The sequence below is a fragment of the Sander vitreus genome, chromosome 7 (genome assembly GCF_031162955.1).
Source record: "Sander vitreus isolate 19-12246 chromosome 7, sanVit1, whole genome shotgun sequence".
NCBI lineage: Eukaryota > Metazoa > Chordata > Actinopteri > Perciformes > Percidae > Sander > Sander vitreus.
Genome location: NC_135861.1, coordinates 14,955,081 through 14,974,646, shown reverse-complemented (window position 1 = coordinate 14,974,646; position 19,566 = coordinate 14,955,081). Strand labels below are relative to the sequence as shown.

The following is a 19,566-nucleotide window of genomic DNA, read 5'->3' as shown; positions in this document are numbered from 1 at the left end:
ATAAAAGAACTGGATATAATATATGTTATTTCTGATGATTGAAATACTTCTCCGTTAAAAAGCTGTTTTCACAGTCTATATAAGCACAATATACATTTAGTTAATATATAAATAAGTTCATATTTCCCACCAGCACCCTGTTTTTTTTGCAGTTAGGCATCCCTAAAGCAAATAACCAAAATCCAGCTTTCAGAGCAAACAAACTGGCCGTTGTGATAATAAACAGACTCACCTTTAGAGATAAGAGGCATTGCAGCACATGACAAATTGAAGACAAAGTAAACATAAAAAACGATTGGTAGCTGTGGAGTTTCTGCAGAAAACATATCTATTCAGTAATCAGTGGGAGATGAACTGTATTTAGCGTGAGAACAGATAAATACTTCAAATTGTACAAGTGATTGGTGATTTTTGTATGTTGACCTGAAATAATCAAATTTAAGATGTTAGTGTTGTTTTAAATTATTATAATCATTCCATATTATACTGTATGCTGTATATATATTACACTGTACACTGTATACACCATTCTGCACTCACACAATCATCCCTATAAAAGCAGTCGGACCCAAGGCTCAATAATGATCTATACTGAAGTCTTTGCCAATTGTCAGTGATCAGCGGTGTGTCGTCATGTAAAAGCACCTCTCCTGTAATCCAGCCTGCAGGTAAGTAAATAATAAAGACGCTTATGTGGTTTATAATTTTGATGATAACATAACTCCATTATGACAGCTGTACATTTAATCAATTCAGTTCTTAGTTGAAGGTGCAGTGCAATAAAAGCATCAGATATCAGCATTCAGCCCAGGTCAGCATTTAATATCTTGAGTGTGTTGCATACAAAATTTCCTGAACCAGAGGGCAACGTCAGCAACACGAAAATGATAACTGAAGCCAAGCCGTAAACCACTGCTACGCTCTCTGATCTTGTCCAAAGGGCAAGCAGAATGCAGTGGTGCAGTAACAACAAAGTGTGCTGCTGTTACTGCTGAAAGAGTGTCCAAACACAGTCATGGCAGAGAATGAGGAATGGGGAAAGCCTGCGGTGAGGAGAGGGGTGAGTTACACACCAGGTGTGATTATCACCACCATCACATCAGTGTTTGCTTTGTCTGTTCTGTGACAGTGTGCAAATGTATGTGTAATCATGAGACTTCACCTGGTGCGCTGATGTCCCCCGACAGAGATTAACTGTGGTCCTGGTGTTGGCAACGCTCATATCGGCATTTGGTTCATCATTCCAGTATGGTTACAATGTGGCTGTGATCAACTCTCCATCACCGGTAACCCAAGCAAAGAAACATAAGCTTAACTGTCACACACAGTGATATAGAGGCAGGTGTCACTTATACTGTATATGATGATGTGTTTCTATCAGTATTCTCCTGCTCTCTTTAGTTCATGCAGCAGTTCTATAATACCACCTACATGGAGCGTTATGGCAGTCCGATGGAGGAGAACCTCCTAACTCTGCTGTGGTCTCTTTCTGTGTCCATGTACCCACTAGGAGGCTTCTTCGGCTCTCTGATGGTGGCCCCTCTGGTCAACAAATTAGGGAGGTAATATGTCAAATGTATCATGCACTATTAAAACAGTTTACTTGTTTGTTTAACATTTAACATCAACTTTAAATGCATCTACCTTGGGACAGGAAGGGCACCCTACTCTTCAACAACATCTTCTCCATCGTCCCTGCTGTAATGATGGGAGTCAGTGAGATTGCCAAGACCTATGAGATCATCATTGTGGCTAGGTTCATAGTGGGCATCTGCGCAGGTCAGATATGTTCAACTCTTAAAGTAATAAAAATGTATAAGAGTCATTTTGGTAACACTTTATTTGATGGGGTGTGCATAAGATTGACATGACACTGTCATAACCATGACATGATGACACCGGTCATGAACATGAAGAAGTCTTAATGAATGTTTATGACTGTTGTTATTAAGTGTCATTCTAAATTATGACACTTAATGCAACGTTAGCATTGTTTGAGATGTTTGTGTTATGACAACTTAACATTAACAAGACAATATCTGTGCTATGACAGCTTGACATTAAGCAAGACAATATAACCTGTCAATGTCTTTGTTATGACAACTTGACATTAACCTAGACAACATAACCTGTCTAGGTTATGTCAACATAAATATGTCAGAGCAGACCTAATTATCAAACTTAAAGAAACTATTTAGCTTTATGTGTTAACATTAGGCCTACATTAAACTGTCATAAGTAGTTGTTTAATACATTGGCTGTCATGAGACCATAATATTTGTGTCATTCACTCAACGCAGTTTTACGACAGGGAAAACAGTACCGAGATGGTTTTCTTTCCGGGTTTGGCTCCTTGAACCCTGGGGCTGAGTCAGCTGTAAAGCTAACCGAGCTGACTAGCTAATGGCAGCTAACTACAGTTAGCGGTAACTTTAGCAACAAGTAGCCTAACATTAAAGCTAATGTTATCTTTCCAAAACACATTAAATCAATTTGGTACTGTATTCACTGTCATCTAACTTTTATGACATATTAATGACAAGTCCAAATGGTTCCACTTTACTTGAAGTCAAGGGAATTATTCATGACTCCGTTATAAAATCATTTGACAGTGTAATCAAACTTTATGACAAGTCCAAATTGTTCCAAAAAGGAAAATATTGATGACACAATTATAATGGTCTCATGACATCCAATGTAAAACCCAACCCACTTAATTAACTAGTTTCTTTAAGTTTGATCATCAGGCCTGCTATGACATATTTATGACAGGTTTTATTGTCTTGCTTAATGTCAAGTTGTCATAACACAAACATCTCAAACAATGCTACCTTTGCATTAAAAGTGTCATAATTTACCGAATGACACTTAATAACAACAGTCATAAACATTCTTAAAGACTCGATGTTCATGACATGTGTCATTTCATGGTTATGACGGTGTCATGTCAGTCTTGTACACACCCCTTAAAGTAAAGTGTTACCGTCATTTTCATGTATCTTAAGTTCCCTATCTGCAGGTCTCTCATCCAACGTGGTGCCAATGTATCTGGGAGAACTCTCACCCAAAAACCTGAGGGGAGCCCTTGGCATCATACCACAGCTTTTCATCACCATCGGCATCCTCAGTGCACAGGTGCTGGGCATCAGAAACATACTGGGCAACAGCACAGGTACATCCTTCATTGGTTAGATGTTGAAGCACATCCTTGACAGCTGATTTTAGAAGACTCAAGAGAGAGCTTTATAGGTTGGTATTGGTAAAAGATGTGCTCCCCCTGTGTCCAGGGTGGACCCTCATGCTGGGTTTGACTGGTATCCCTGCCATGATAGAGCTCCTGCTGCTGCCCTTCTTCCCAGAGAGCCCCAGGTACATGCTCATCCAGAGAGGAGATGAAAAGACAGCAAAGAAAGCGCTACAGCGCCTGCGTGGCAGTAACGACGTGGATGCAGAGCTGTCAGAGATGCGTCTGGAGGACCAGTCAGAGAGGGCCGATGGCCGACTTTCTGTGCTTAGCCTGCTGTCCCAGCGCTCCCTTCGCTGGCAGCTGGTCTCCATCATCGCCATGAACATGGGCCAGCAGCTGTCGGGGGTCAACGCTGTGAGCCGGGTTGTTCTTGTCCCTGACTCTGACTCTATTTCAGATATAACACCAGATCAGAGAGCATCGCTTAAACAGCAATTTCTTCTGTTCAGTTATTTTCAATTACAGTACTGTTCCTGCTAATGATTTACCTCTGTTCTCCAACTATTGGCTAACTATTTAAACATAATGCATTTCTCTCATCCTCCTCAGATCTACTACTATGCAGATAGCATATATGCCACTGCAGGAGTCAAGCAGAGTGACATCCAGTATGTTACTGTGGGAACAGGTGCAGTGAATGTCTTCATGACCATGGCTGCTGTAGGTGCCTGTTGATATCTAACAATCTGTTGTTTGATCATATTAGAAGGAGACAATAGTTCGGAACAGCTCATTTCTTTCACCAGGTCTTCATTGTGGAAGCCTCGGGACGACGGCTGCTCCTGCTCTGTGGCTTTGGGATCTGCTGTGGAGCCTGTGTGCTGCTCACTGTCGCTCTCACCTTCCAGGTACCATGTGAAAGCTGCAGTTTGTCTCACACCCTCAACATGTCACTCTGCTGTCCTCTAGTGGTTCAGCATACAAAAACAATCTGCTGTTAGAATTTCTCAACCTTTCTTAGGGGGGACTTGCCTTCAGTCAGTAGATATCAGTCTCTGAGTGGTGATTTTAACGTTTAAAAAAATTATTTTTAATGTACATGTTCTATGCTTTGATCACTTGTTTTAATTTGGGCGTGTAACGTATGAGGATAGATAATGTACTGTACTATATTTGTCTGGTTTTTAGTTACTTCCATATTATTAAGTGCCAAGTTGGATATAACTTATTAACTAATTTCACAGTCGTAGTTACGACTTGGATGTTTACATGAACATCATTTACAAGTTGGAAACTATAACTTTGACATAACATGTATGGGGCATAAGGGGCAGGTAAATGTACTGGGGAGCTGATGAAGGAATTGGGAGCAGGTGTGCAGGTGTGTTTGTGGAGATCAGGCGATGCTGAAAAGTGTGAACACAACCTGAGTATTACCACAGGACAGGGAGGACATCATAGGGAAAACAGTAGTGTATGCTAGAATAGCAAAAGAGCCAAAAAGGTGAAATTTTTTATGAATTAGCTGTCACCATGACATAGAGAAGATTGTTTTAAAGCTAAAAGTCAGCACTTTAACCTCATGGTCCAGTGTGCTGGGGTACAGAGCCAAACAACAGGAAATGTGTCACTGCGCTACAATTTTTTACTGGACTGTAATTTTAATTTATTATACATTTAGAGCTTGGTCTGGAAAATGAATGTGATGACTTGACGTCTATATTTGCTGGGGTCATGAGAACTTCAAGACATAAAAACATAGTCATCCACGTCTGAGAAACACCGACCATTAGACAACCACAAAACCAGTGCTGCCCCCTGTAACCCTGTAATCTCACCTGGACCCAACATCTTCAGACATGCTTTACTTTCAACAGTACATTGGGTTTAAGTCTTCCCACACAATGCAGCCATTAAGAAGATTTTGTTACGTATTTTTTGCTGTTTGAAAAGCATCAACATGGTTAATGATAACAGCAGCTTTGAGTTGACAGGAGAGCATGACATGGATGCCCTACATCAGCATCACCTGTGTCATCATCTACGTCATAGGACATGCCATAGGACCCAGTGAGTCTGACCCCGCTGGTGGTTATTTACACACACACACACCCACACATACACACACAGATAACAGGGTGCTCCATTAGCTGAAGTGTTGTTTAGATGTGACCAGACATGTAATGATATACAGTACGTTGTAAATCTGCTACTCAGTTGTCTGAGACATGAGCATCATCCCTGTGACCCTGAAGAGTAACGATGTGTCTCAAGTGTTTGGGTTGTCGTTAACCACATTTGTGCTTTTCAGGTCCTATTCCTTATGTGGTCACCACCGAGATGTTCAGGCAGTCGGCCAGGCCCGCTGCTTTCATGGTCGCAGGCTCCGTCCACTGGCTCTCCAACTTTACTGTTGGCCTCATCTTCCCCTTCCTAGAGGTCAGTTACACAGTTCCTAAGAACTCTAACGTTGGGGGAATTAAAGATTATTACAGTTTTTTTAGATGGCTAAACGACAGTGGTCACAACTGAAGCCACGTGTGCAAAACTCTAACTACAGTCTGCATTACCAACAGTCACCTGAGCTAAACAGTTCATATCACCTGCAAAACTCATTCCAAGCCACACAACTCTTAACACACATCTCAAAACAGGCTCAGTGCATCCAAACACTTTGAAAATCCTTATTGACACAACACACACTGTCACTCAGAACACACTCAGAGTAAAAACACTAGCATCAAACACCAATACAGAAATTATAAACTTTTCATCTTTACAGTTTGAATAATTTAAGTGACTTCACACTAGTCAATATTTTCTTTAAAGAAAATAGTAAAATTCTTTCACATGATGGTATTTATTTTTTATATAATACCAGTTTTTTTATGTAAACAAGAAGGAATGAAAATCAGTAGTAGTATCAATAGATGTATATTTTTTATTTTGTCTGTAGTACTTTATGGAATAACTGGAAAAAACTAAAGGTACATAATAGTAACAAAGAATTGTGGGGCTAATCCTGCCTCTCTCAGCATTGGATGTCCTCTCTTGCTGAAAACTGTATTTCAAAATGTAATTGGTTACAGATGTTTTCAAGTGTAAACAGCAAGGCAATTCAAGTCACATTCTGACTGTGATATGACAATGTAGTCTTTATTTGTACTTACTTTATTTCAGTATGTACTGTACAACTGCAACAACCAATCAAAAAGGAGACAAATACACCATTACTGATTAGTAATAAACATATTTAAAATGAGAAAAACAATGATTCTTAAAACAACAGCTCAACATTTTGGGAACATTTTGTTCCGACTGGAAGTCCCTCTGGCCGCAGTTCCTATAACTCTTTCAGCTCCTACTTCAGGGCAGGGTCTTTTCCCTTTTCAGCATATGAACCAAATAATTTCTAATAACGTAGACAGGCTTTGATATGAACCTAGGTGAACGAGGGTCGGGTTTCCGGTACAGACAGACCAACAACGGGACAATTTTAACAATTTTCACCATCTTATTCATCACTAATTTCACTTCTGACAAACAGTTTAGGCGAGAAATTAACTGTTGAAACTTAAACTTGCGAAAATTGATGCCGAATTGACAACTTGCTTCAAAGTTTTCGGAGTTAAGAAGCTCCATGAAGTGAGGCGACAGCCAGCAGGCGCCTGCCCCGGCCGCTAGCTCGTCGCTCGGCCATGGCTGGCTCAGAGACCCCACCGTAAGCTGGAGGTCTCTCAGACCGGTCTCGTAAATAAGAGGCTTTTATTTCGGCGTTGACGGTTCGTTTGTTTAAATATCACAACACATGTCCATCATAAGATTAACGGGAACCTGTGGTTAACTGTCTTTTCGGAGTTAAACTCCACAAGCATGTCCTGCGGCTCGCCGGCCGTCACACACACACACACACACACAGTCACACACACACACACACACACACACACACACACACACACACACACACACACACGTCCACAGCGTAGCAGGCAGAGGCGGGGGAGAGAGAGATACGTTTCTCTTCAGGAGACTTGTTTAAATTATGACAAATAAGCTATATACATTAGATTTAGTATTTAGTTCATACTTTTTTTGGTGTATTTGTTTTCTGATTTTAACGCTATAAAGACCGTTGCTGTGCTTGCGTCACTCCCTTACCCCTCCTACCAGTCCCTATGGCCACTTGGCCAGTGGGAATGCAAACGGAAAAAACGGTTTTGAGGGAGAGTAGTTCGTAGATCTGTCTAGAAGTGGACTTTTCCTATAACTACGTTCCTGTAACTACTTGGTAGGAAAGCGGCTATTGATACAGTCTTGTCGTCACCATGAGTTTGCCAGGAAACCAGCGAAGACTATAGGTACACTGCTCCCAGCCACAAAACAATCTAGCACATAACTATAAGTTCTCTTTTTTACTTCTGTTTTAATTTTTTCACGTATTAAACAGATAGGACAGTACATGTTAATCGCTGACCTTTATGGTGCAGGTTGGCCAATTTTGTTACCTTTGTCCAGAGTCAGGCGAGCTGTTTCCCCCTGTCTTTATGTTCTAGACGTAGCATCAATGCCTGTTTATTAGGAGCACTTTTGTCATTGTGTCTTTTACAATGGAGTGAGTGGCGTAATCTTAGAGATAAATGCCACCATTATACTTGTATCATGTTTATTTCCTCTCAATATTTCTTCTTCAAACCACAAAGCATTGAGGAATTTGTTTGAGTAACAGAAACCAAAAAGAGCATTCCAACAAAAGTAGCATGCAACTGTTTCTGGCTAACATATTTACGATGTCTCATCATGGGGACACACTAATCACATTTCCTCTTCCTCCTCCTCCCTCCAGAGAGGTCTGGGCTCCTACAGCTTTATCATTTTTTCCTTCATCTGTCTGGTCACACTGATCTACATCTGGCTGGTGGTCCCGGAGACCAAAAACAAGACGTTCCTGGAGATCTGCCAGATATTCGCCAAGAGGAACAACGTGGAGATCAAACTGGGTGATGGTGATCTGCCACTGAAAGAGAGCAAAGAAAGCCTGGAGGATGCAGTGAGGGTCACAGCCTTTTGAAGACAAATGAGAGCATTCAGAGGAGAGGAAGTCTTCACTCTTGGGAGGATCGTAATGGACTGGGAATGTCTTAATTTAGCCTATTTTCTATTTCACCAACCTTTCAAGAACCTTTACAGAATCCCTTTGTATATAGTTTGTTTGAGGCGACGAAGATCTTTGTGCAATTCAATTCCAGCTAAAAAATACAGTGAAACTTCTGAGCATTGCAACGCCACCTTATAGAGGTGTGAATTGGTGCTTGAGTCATTAAACAAACCAACAAGTCACTTATAAGCCTTTATTGACGATGCAAAGGTAAGAATACAATACATGGCTGGAGCTATAAGATACAGTTTCGTAAAAAATTGAATTACAGGTGCCTGAAAGACATTTTATCCTTCATTCCACGTGTCATACACATTTTAAAATCCCCACCATTAGCACTGATATTTTGGTTTACTGCAGCATTTGAAAGCACTGGTGAACAGAAGCAGCTGAGCCTCTTCAAGAACATCTGTACTGACTGTCCAGCTGCACCCCTCCAAACAGACTGAGTTTGGTGGTTCCCCAGCTGAACACATTTCCCACCACGGTGTTGTTTGTCTCACATGACATCTGGTCCCGGATATCTGCTGTGGTCAGCACATAGTCCCAGATGTTGACATCAGTCATCTTACCCACAAAGGCGTCTGCGTTGGAGATGCCCAGTAATCCATCCTGGTCTTTGCCCAGGATGAACACACCGCCGGGGCTGATTGTGTAACCGCTTTTCAGGTACCGCTGCTCCCCCACCATGCCATTGATCCACAGCTCCGCGCCTCCAGTGTGGGACGACCAGGTGATGCAGTAGTTGGCCCAGTCGTGGGACTTGAAGTTGTGCGGCAGGTTGACAAACTCGTTGCCAATCCAGAGGCCCACCTCTCTCGCATCTCTGTCCTCGCCAATGGATATCATCATCTCGTTGTCATTGCCGTTACTGGCGTAGGAGATGACGGTGTGGACCCCCTCGAGCTGAGGCAAGACATGCATGCAGACTGTGAAAGAGTCCAGCTCCATGGGATGGCTGAGGCGGGCCAAAGCATAACTTCCGGAATTTTTCTCCGGGAAGATGAGCATCAAAGGAAACAGACCATGAGGTTCTGAGCAAAACAGAAAAACTAGAATCAGCATCTGCTTTTAATCATCCACAGTCACAAATCCCAGTTAGATCTCAAATTCAATCAGAAGGAAATCAATGACTCACCATGTCTGTAAGGCCCTGAATTGCGAAATCCACCTTAAGGGAATAAGTAAGAAAGAAGAGTAAATATGGGCATTTTCATTTCACATCCCGCCATCTTCAGCAGTTTTTATGACTCACCTGAAGTGATATGCTTTCCAAGAGATGTTATTAGACCCTCGATCTTCAGGAGCCTGGATTCAATCTCATCTTGCCGACAAAATGCTGAAAAGACAAACGGAGAATGAAAATGACAAGGATTAGACTAAGGCCTCGGTTGCGCCCCATGTCAATTCTGAGAAATAAATGATATTGCTCTATTGTGTAATCGCAATGCCGCAACAAGCAACATACTTCCTTTCCCTAAGCGCGGCAGGAAAGATGACTCCACCACGCGACTGTTGAGAGGCTGAGCAACACGGTAATCATTCCACAGGGTCTTGTTGTCCATGTCCATCAGAGTACTCTCCAGTTTCCTGATCTAAACACGACAAAGAAGAGAACGCTATGACATTGCACCACATAATATTTAAAATGAGCCAATATCCTTCTCATGGTGACAGTTTGGTTCCATACATGACAGAATAATTGAAAGTTTTAGTTATTTCTATCAGCTGTAACATTACAAACACTCTTTTGCTTTCTCCTGTGTGCTGTACCTGATTATGTGAGAGAGTGATGGGAGTATCAAACACAGTCCAGAGGATGCTCTCGTAGCAGGGTGGCGTGGTGAGGGAGCCCTGGTATCTGAAGAAGTGGTTGAGGTTCTCAGGGAGCATAGAGCGCACATCAATGCTTGATATGTTCATGTTCTGACCTGTCAGGATCACATCAAAATCACATTAGACTCAAACACTAAGGTTGGTCGGTTAATTTGTGTTTGCATTAAGTACCTGCATATTTGATTTTGGCCAGGTTGGAGATGAAATCACTGTAGTATGTGTTCTCAAAATGCCCATCCTGAAAGTAAACCAAAGGTGAAATTTAAATGTTCAGTGAAAACGGAAAACAGTGTGTGTAAGCATAGTAAGGGGGACTTGATTATTCTGGTTTATTATAACTTGAGCCTTGTTGTTTTCGTGAGTTGGGACATTGTATCTATATATTATGATAATATTCTATTCACAGAAGTATTTTTTTAAATGTGGGAACACAGCAGCATCACTAAAAAAGTCTGACAGGGCGAGAAACTTAGTCAGATTTTCTCAAATCCTGTATTTGGAGTTAATAGGTAAAAGTGAGTGCACATAAGCTGTCCTTAAAATTCCCCTGTTAATCCCTGTGTTGAAAACAGTTTGTTGGACACAAAAGATCAAAGTTGAACCAGAATGTCGGTCTGTAAACTGTAATGGATGTTTTTAATGTATGCCTTCACCTATGTTCTCCTTTCAGAATACATTACATACGTCTGATAATCTGACTGCTGGTGTTTTGTTGCTGAGTTCCCAGATGTAATTAAACAGAATCCTCCTTTAAACTTCCTTGCGAGTGAATCTGAATCATTTGTTGCTAAATGAGTTTGTCCAAATAGCAATAACTCTCTGCCACTCTGTGCTGCTGTTACAGCGGATGCCAGCGGTGGCGTTGCTGCAGCGATGACCCCTTGCAGTTGAGAGCCGCTGACTGTCAAAGAGCCAGAGCATTCCTCTGGAAACAAGCACTCATTCAATATGTCGGCTTGTAAATGAACACTTCATAGAGCCTTTACCCAGCAGGATGACCAAAAAAAAAAAGTATCATACGCTTCAAAGGGCATTTGGAGTGTATCATTTTCTACTACAAAGACTTTTTTGTAAACTCATAGCAGAAGTGAGGATCATTTATCAAAAATAGTGCTGGTATCCTGTGTAGGATGTTGATCAACTTTGTGGTCAGACAAAGCAGATGTATGGGAGGGGCAGGGTCATTTTAAACTGTTCTGCGCTGAAGCGGTGCAAAAGCTCAAGGGAAAAATATTATGTTCTGAATGGTTTCTGTCGTAGTTAAAGTGTGTGTTAATAATGTTCTGTTAAAGTGCTCATATAATGCTTTTTAGCTTTTTCCCTTTCCTTTATCGTGTTATATATCTTTTTTGTGCACGTTACAGATTTACAAAGTGAAAGAAAGTGAAAGCCCAAAGTCCACCCCAAAGGCACTTACCTTCTCCAACTGAAACCACTGTTCACAAACTGCTCCAAACAGCTCTATTGTAGTCCAGCCTTTACTTCCTTCTAACTGGGTAGTAGTCCTTACCTATCTACTGCGCATGTGCGACTCCCAACCAGTGTTGGTCATCTTACTTTAAAAAAGTAGTGACGGGACAACCGACTCTTTTACGCGAGTCGGTTCAACGCGAGTCGGTTCGTAGGTTAGCCTACCAAGTTAATAGATTCGGTCACCAGTTCGCGTGCGCGTTTACTTCCCCCGCCAGACACCGCTTGATTACATTAGACTCGAGCGGTTTCTGTTACATTCGGTCTCGACATACTATTTACACACTCATACTGACCGACACTAGACTCACACACTGGCCACGGTTACATTCGGTAGCCTGGTGCGCGGTCTCCTCGTGTAACTACCATGTAGCAATATTCACTTCTAACATTTAACTTAACATTAACACATTAAGATAACATTACGTGTATTTGTATGCGATATAATACTTTCCCCTTGGTAATGTAGCCTATGAATTTCCATGAACACAATTCTAAAATGCACGAGACATAAAGGCTTCTGGGATCGGTTGATAACTCAAACTTGCAGAGAACCTAGACACACGTTTGATTACATAGACTCATGCAGTACCCTCGGTTACGGTCCTTGGTCTCGTTCAGTAGCCTGGTGCGCGGTCTCCTCGTGACAGCCTACCTACCATGTAGCAACATTCACTTCTCTAACATTTAACTTAACATAACTACCAAGATAACATGACGTGTATTTGTATGTGATGTACTTCCCCATCGATAATGTGTGAATTGCCATGAACACAATCATCTAAGATGCACCAGAAACAAGACTTGGTTCATATCTCAAACTTGCCGAGAACCAAGACACCGCTTGATTACATTAGACTCGAGCGGCCGGTTGCACGGTTACATTCGGTCTCGTTCAGTAGCCTGGAGCGCGGTCTAGGCGATTTCCTGATTGATTCTACCACCACTCCACTGGAGGCGTTAATGAGCTAGATTACTACACACACAGTAGAAGTCTAGCAGAAGAATACCAGCTACACACAACGGCACGAATGCATGGATGTATTAAGAAAACAGGAGTGAGTCGGTTCATTGACGTATGGCACTCGATTCTCCCGGTTCAGTGACACGAGTCGGGTTAATTAACCAGCTCTTCGGTCAGTTCGTCAACACTATAAAAAAGTAATTAGTTACAGTTACAAATTACTTCTCCCAAAAAGTAATTGAGTTAGTAACTCAGTTACCACATTGTAAAAGTAATTAGTTACTCAGCAAAGTAACTGTGACGTTATTTTTTATGTTCTATAACACTATTACGTTCTATAACATCTTTAACGTCAAAGATGTTTATATTAACTGATTGAAGAATAAAAACACTATATACAGAATAATCGAGCGTTGCTTGTTGGTTTTAACAGAGTGGCTCCGTCTCCTTCGCTGGAGCTCACGCTAGCTGCATTTGGGCTTGGGGTTGGGTTAGCAGCAGCAGCAAGTGTCGTGTTAGCATGTGTTGATGTGAGGCGCTTCATAAGATTCAAGTTGCTTGAGGCAGACGTGGATAAAGTCAGCTGGGCGTGCGCCATAAATTGGGTGCGCCGGCAGGATATTACGTCATTTTGACGTCACGATGGCGCGCGCCACCTTGGATGCGTCCAGTATAATTCTCGCTTTAGACACCCATCATTGGAGCATCTGAACAGGGAGCTGTGCAAATCGCACTACAGGCTGTAGGTGGTGCCAGAGGAGCCAGGTTTTTTTTAACTACCAGCTTCATATAGTTCTACTGGAACATAGGGTCAGTTTCAGCAAATATTACAGAACGTTAGTTTTATAAGTCTTACCTACTGCATCTTTAAGTGTCTTTGTATGTTTAACTTAACATGTTTATTTTAGACAACATGACACCAGAAAAAAATGATTTCTGTTTACTAATGATGTTTAGTAATCACTACTAATGTAAACTTCATTTGTCTACTGCATCAACTTGACCTGTTAAATGTAACCTTGTGTAAAAACTTAAATGGTGGCAACAGGTTTCAATGCAAATTTCTAGTAAAGTCAACTCATTCGGGATAACAGTGTACTTACATCATAGAAAAAGGCGAGTACTGCCAGACCATCTGGCTTATCTCTGGCTTCAGTAAAGCTCTTGTACTTGTCAGAATTGTAATGGACAACATGGAGCTGAAAGACAAGATGGTAATGCAAAACAGGTTAGGTGCCAAAACATGCCCAATGACCTTCTATGAGGCTAATACTACTGATCAGTTTATTTGTCAGGGACAATACATATAGGCATTGTTACATCCAAAGTGCAACCGATGCAATGTATGTGGGACTTATAGCCGTATGCTAATTTGCAGTCCTTGTCCTTGTAATTAACTTTCAATAAAAATACAAGCAAATTAAGGCTAACTTAGAGGCAGCAAAGAAATATATTACATACAGAATAATATACAGGAGAAAAATAAAGGCATCTGTCAAATAAATGTGCATGTAGGTGGCTCAGAAATGGACTCAGAGAAGACTGTGAGTATTAGTTTTCAAATTAAAAGATGTAGGCAGTTCTGGTTTCCACATGGATGTAACCCTGACATTATATACATTGATAATATGTTAGTTGTTCTACACTGTAGAAGTGCACTGAGGCAGTGTAATGATGTTTGTACAAATGCAGTTTCTGTGCTTTGTTGTAATTTATGTTTATATATGCATTTAATAGCTGCACAGGTCTCTGTTTGAATAAGTGCAGGCTTTTATGAATAGAGGATGTCTGAATTGTGCATTAAAGGCCTGTCATCACTACAGTGGTGCACTAGCTCAACCAGCTTGTTGATAGTTTATACCCTGTCTTTCTTTTTCAAGCCAAACTCTCATTTTCAAACTTTCAAACTTTTTTCAAGCCAACCTCTGCCATGTAACGGATGCCGTCTACAGTGTGCTCCGCCCCACTGGCCTCCAGGTCCCAGCCGCCCCAGTGCAGGTGCATCTGGACAGCTGTGTATTTCCCTGGAAGGCCCTTGGTGATCACCATAGTGGGAGGCAGGTCGATTTGAACTGATGGAAACGTAAAAAAACCCCATCATTTTCAGAGTGTTTTATCAACAAACAAAAAAAACAAAAGAGTCAGCATACAAATTACGGATACTGTACATAACTGCTGTTGAGTTTCAGCTTTTGAAATGTATTTCCTGAATTCGAGGCAGCCATTGGCTTCCATTTATTTCTTAATACTTGTTTGAGTTATATAATCTACCACAGTGGACATAAAGGCTGTAATCATTATTCATCAAAGTTATATTATTGATAAGAAGTAATGCAGCCAAACTTTTCAAATCTAACCAATGCCATGCAACAATACTGGTGCTCTGCTTGGGGAAAATGTGCAGAATTGATGACTGTAATGGTTTTACACAATTCGAAAAAGGTTTAAAAACTGAGTTTAACACCATAAAGAAATGAATAAAAATCAATGGCTGACTAAAAAGAAGAAAATAAACTTTCAAACATTTTAAATTCTTGGCATTAAAATGCAGTCACATAAAGTGTGGTTCATAGCTCCTTTAACAGTGAGCTAATATTGAGGGTGAGAAATATAATGTTTGTCATACTGGCTTACCAGAGTGTCCGTTGTTGGACATGAGGAAATTTCCTCTCTGAGCATCATATCCGCTGAGTTCCAGTTGCAACATATCTGGGTTGTGTCTCACGCTGCGCCGCTGGATGTCTATTGGGGACTGCTTCTTACCGCCACATGAAGGGTACTGGGTTGGCCAGTGCATCTGGTCCAAAGCTCCCTCTGTGGGAAGAAGTCAAACTCCGAAAACTATAATTACATTGTAAAAATCACCCCGAAAGAAATTATTTAGGGAGTGCACACCTTGTGTATGTGGGCCTAAATACGTCACGTTGTTGGGCAAGCACCACATGCAAATAACTTGTTCAACTGGATATTGTGACAGATGATGTGCATTTCCTCAATTGTATTCACCCCCAAATTATGTAGTACCTACTCACTCCCGTGCTGTGTACATCTAATAATGTCTCACAACATGTGGTTGTCCGAGGTATTTGACCAATGCAGCGCGCGCCACCCAGAAAACATAGCTACCAAGTGCCTCGGGTTAATGTTTAGAAACACATAATAATAATAATAATAATAATAATAATAATAATAATAATAATAGGGCAGATTCTTCTACCAAAACAAATACGCATTGGATATGTTGTCACGCGCGTTTTACGCATCAATCACCTTTAAATCCAGTTCAGTTCTGTCACTTTTGTAAATAAGTGGTAAATTAGGGGTTGATTTTAAAATGATCATTCTACATTCTTTAAATGAAAAAAAGCCTACCTGTGTATGTCCAGTGTATTCCATCAGGAGGAATCCCATCACTGACAACACAGACTAAAACAGCGGAGGCAAACACCGAGAAGAACACCATCGCTGTGCCTCTTCTCCTTCACGCAGGGTACTGACACCTCACAGAGGTTTTCTCTCCACATTTAAACTGCGAGTAGAGGGAGGTGTTGAAATCTATGCTCAAAACGCCCAGAGCTCTGCCCAGCAGCTCCAAAGTGACTGAACTGTTAAAAAGACTCGAGTTGAAATGTTATCTCTCAATGTGAAACAACTGATCATTGTCTGCAGATTATTCTACTCTTATATCAGAATAAAACTACGGGTAATCACGCAAATAACCCAAATAAATCATTTATTTTGTCTTTGAGGACAAAAGTTAGTCTCATATATTTGACTTTAGAGTATCATTAAATATGTGTATACAAGGAGATAAAAGACCAAATATCTTATATGCTGTTGCTTCAGCATCCCAGTCAGTAGGCTAACTAACCGTTTTTAACGTTTTCATTTTACTTTTGCTTTTTAAATAACTCACTTTCGTAGAACCTTTTTGCTTGTCTTTTGAATTTACAGGAATCCATGATACAAGCGCATACATGCTACTGTCATTTAGCTGGAAAAGCTAGTCATTCTTAGAAACCCCAGATGGCTTCTGCTAAACAAAAACATGAGAGCCAATGGTAGTAGGTCATAGCATATTATATTATGTACCACCTGTTCATGCACACCAGTCACAACATGTCCAACGCTTCCACCTTACATGCCAGAATGTGTGAATGTGCAGTTTGCTTCACAAGAACATGCAAATAAGTTGTCTTCAGAGGGATAATGTTGTTAAGAAATAGTTACAAATTTGGGGAAATATGCTTATTCACTTTCTTGCCTACAATTGAATGAGGAAATTGATACCACCTTTATATCTGTCCATTAAATAGGCTATAAGGCTTCAGTCAGCAGCCGGTTATCTTAGGTTAGCATAAGGAGTAGAATGAACTCAATAATTAACACATCCGTAAAACAACAAAAGAGTTGCCGTTTTAAGGGACGTCTGAACTATTTCTTGATTGCCTTCCACTGTGAGGTTGTCGGGCAAACAATGGAGACTCCAGGAAGTCGCTGTGCTCTGCCAATATAGTCATAAACAGCACATAACGCCTCATTACACTGCAACACAACTCCACGTAAAACAGATTAAACAATGGGATTAGGGTTAGGTTTGCGCAGTTTAGGATTGGAATTTGCCCTGTGCACTGAAATGAAGTCCAAGGTAAAAATAAGTTTGGAATTATCTAGTCAAGGAGAGTCCTCATAAAAGCAGTAGCCTAATGCAAACCCCTTGTGTGTGTGTGTGTGTGTGTGTGTGTGTGTGTGTGTGTGTGTGTGTGTGTGTGCAAAGAAGTGATTGAGTTATAAAATGATCAAAGGACTCACCTTGATTTAAGACTCATTGTTGCACTCACATCCTTCCTGTCTGGACGGGAGTTACAGTCTTTCGGCGGCCTGCATTTCATTGATACCAGTTGTTTTTGTTTAATTATCATAAAGGATGATAAAAAAAACTATTTTTAACAAGCCCAGGTGGAGAAAACAGAACTGACTACGGTGGAAGTGACAGGAGAGCATTTTCAACTCAAACAAAGTCTGAGATCATAGCTTTCTTAGCTTTCTTCTTCCTAAATCACTAGTTTTATGTTTGCCTCAAGGACAATAATAGTTTTTAAGGTCTTATAGGGGCTTAAATGACGTAGTTGTACCGGCTAAGGGCAAGTGTAGTTATTTTAGCCCACGTATGGTAAGCTTGACATATATGTTTTAGCTGCAGGTTGTATGTACAGTGTCCTGTGCTGGTCTTGGTGAAGAGGAGACAAAACAGTTTAAAAAATAAACAAAACAAAAGCTATATGCTGTCTGTGGGATCAAATTTACAACAGAGGAAACAATGAACAAACTCCATGGATACGACACCTCATCACAAGGAGCCGGAATTTGACTTGTAGTGTCTTCTTGTATTTTTATGAGTCAGATGAGAATTTATTACACTAAATGTCTCTTTTTTTCCAATTTCTTAACTACTTAATAATCTAGTTTTGATGATGTGTGATGGTGATGCAGTTAACAGGCCAATTCCAACCATACAACTCCCAGGAACTTGACTTTTTATCCAGTATGTACAGTGACTTCCATCAACCATGAGAAGAAGAACAGTTTGATCTGAACACTGAGATGGGAGCAAATGTTGTCCGATGTGATGATTAAATTAGTGAGAATACTATTAAGAATAGGTCAATATAGGTCAATATAACAGAAAATATCAAATAGACAATAGACAATACATATATGTCACATAGATAAAAAGAAAATATGTTTGTGCTTAGAAATGTTTATCTGCATCTATACATAGATGCGGTAGCCACAGACACCACTATACAAACAAATGCATACAAACTAGGGGGCGACCGATACTGGTTTTTCAGGGCCGATAACAATATTGATTAGGTTGATCCAACCTAACCCACTTCCTGTAAATGTTTCATTGTGCCTCTGTTTTCTCCTCCACATTGTACATATAGTATAATTTAAACTATTATACAACCATTTTGTAATTATCTGCTGCTTTTGTCACAATTTCCTTTTTTTTTAATCTTATTTTATATTATCTTTCCTTGTTTTGTCATTCACTTAATCAGGAATTTAGGTTCATTTATTCACATGAAGGTGATAATGGGATTAAACATAAATGGATCAATGATGCTGGAGTACCTGGTAATCCTTTAAATTACTTTTGTTTATGAATGTCAGTGTATTTTCTTTTTCTGCACCAAAAAGGTCCTCGAGTGAGAATATATTGTCATATTCTTTCTGTATGTGGTGATAATAACCATTTCCTGGAATGTCCAACTTTCCAACTTTATTATCCCGAAGGAAATTTGATCTGATGTTTGATCTGAAAAGCAGCATTTAATGAAATAAATTAGGCTTTTCAATGGCTACAGGGATAATAGAAGCCCTGGCATGCCTTGTTCTTGTTCTGGGCGTTCTGAAACGGCGGTCAGAGGGCAAGAGACCAAACTCCTCAAAGAGTGGGTGGTTAGGGCAGTTGAGAATTTGTTGAGCCTTGCAGGTGACACGCTTACAATAAATATCTCGATCACCTTACCTGCCACTTTGACCTTTGGCCTTGCTAGCCTGTTTTTACCAGCCAATGGAAGACTGCCATACCACGCCATCATGCAAAACGTAAGACTCAATAAAACTAATAAATAATAAGTAATTATTAATAATAATAATAATAATAATAATAATAATAATAATAATACATTTTATTTATATAGCGCTTTTCACAGACTCAAAGTCGCTTGTTAAAAAACCATTGCACACATTGAATGACTTCATTTTTCTCAAAAAGAAAAGCCTCTGCTGGACTTTTTTTACAAACAGTGTCGGTGTTGGGTTCAAAACATAATGTATTATCAATAATGGTTCTCAAGTATTTATATTGACAAACAATCTCAATATCCTTCTCCTGAACGACAGTATGTGTAACGCTGGGCTGGGCTGGAGCCTACGGAAATC

The 19,566-nt window shown here is 40.4% G+C and overlaps 2 protein-coding genes across 3 annotated transcripts; one reads left to right on the top strand and one right to left on the bottom strand.

Annotated features, from left to right (window-relative positions):
- The first annotated feature begins 1,015 nt into the window (after positions 1 to 1,015).
- On the top strand, positions 1,016 to 8,881 carry slc2a5 (solute carrier family 2 member 5). The gene is made up of 11 exons (XM_078254819.1): positions 1,016 to 1,060; positions 1,188 to 1,286; positions 1,402 to 1,562; positions 1,655 to 1,779; positions 3,020 to 3,172; positions 3,288 to 3,601; positions 3,797 to 3,907; positions 3,994 to 4,095; positions 5,182 to 5,257; positions 5,499 to 5,626; positions 8,031 to 8,881. The coding sequence occupies exons 1-11, from the start codon at positions 1,016 to 1,018 to the stop codon at positions 8,253 to 8,255; spliced, it is 1,539 nt and encodes a 512-aa protein (XP_078110945.1). The 3' UTR covers positions 8,256 to 8,881.
- Positions 8,522 to 16,137, bottom strand: ca6 (carbonic anhydrase VI). Of its 2 annotated transcripts, none has more exons than XM_078254817.1 (10): positions 15,985 to 16,137; positions 15,247 to 15,426; positions 14,536 to 14,684; positions 13,716 to 13,811; positions 10,350 to 10,416; positions 10,116 to 10,273; positions 9,811 to 9,937; positions 9,598 to 9,681; positions 9,481 to 9,513; positions 8,522 to 9,376 (listed from the first exon to the last, which is right to left on the bottom strand). In XM_078254817.1, the coding sequence occupies exons 1-10, from the start codon at positions 16,073 to 16,075 to the stop codon at positions 8,742 to 8,744; spliced, it is 1,620 nt and encodes a 539-aa protein (XP_078110943.1). In that variant the 5' UTR covers positions 16,076 to 16,137; the 3' UTR covers positions 8,522 to 8,741. The 2 variants fall into 2 exon arrangements, with proteins under 2 accessions (XP_078110943.1, XP_078110944.1); XM_078254818.1 differs by having other exon boundaries at positions 15,247 to 15,444; positions 15,985 to 16,072.
- Positions 16,138 to 19,566: the final 3,429 nt, after the last annotated feature.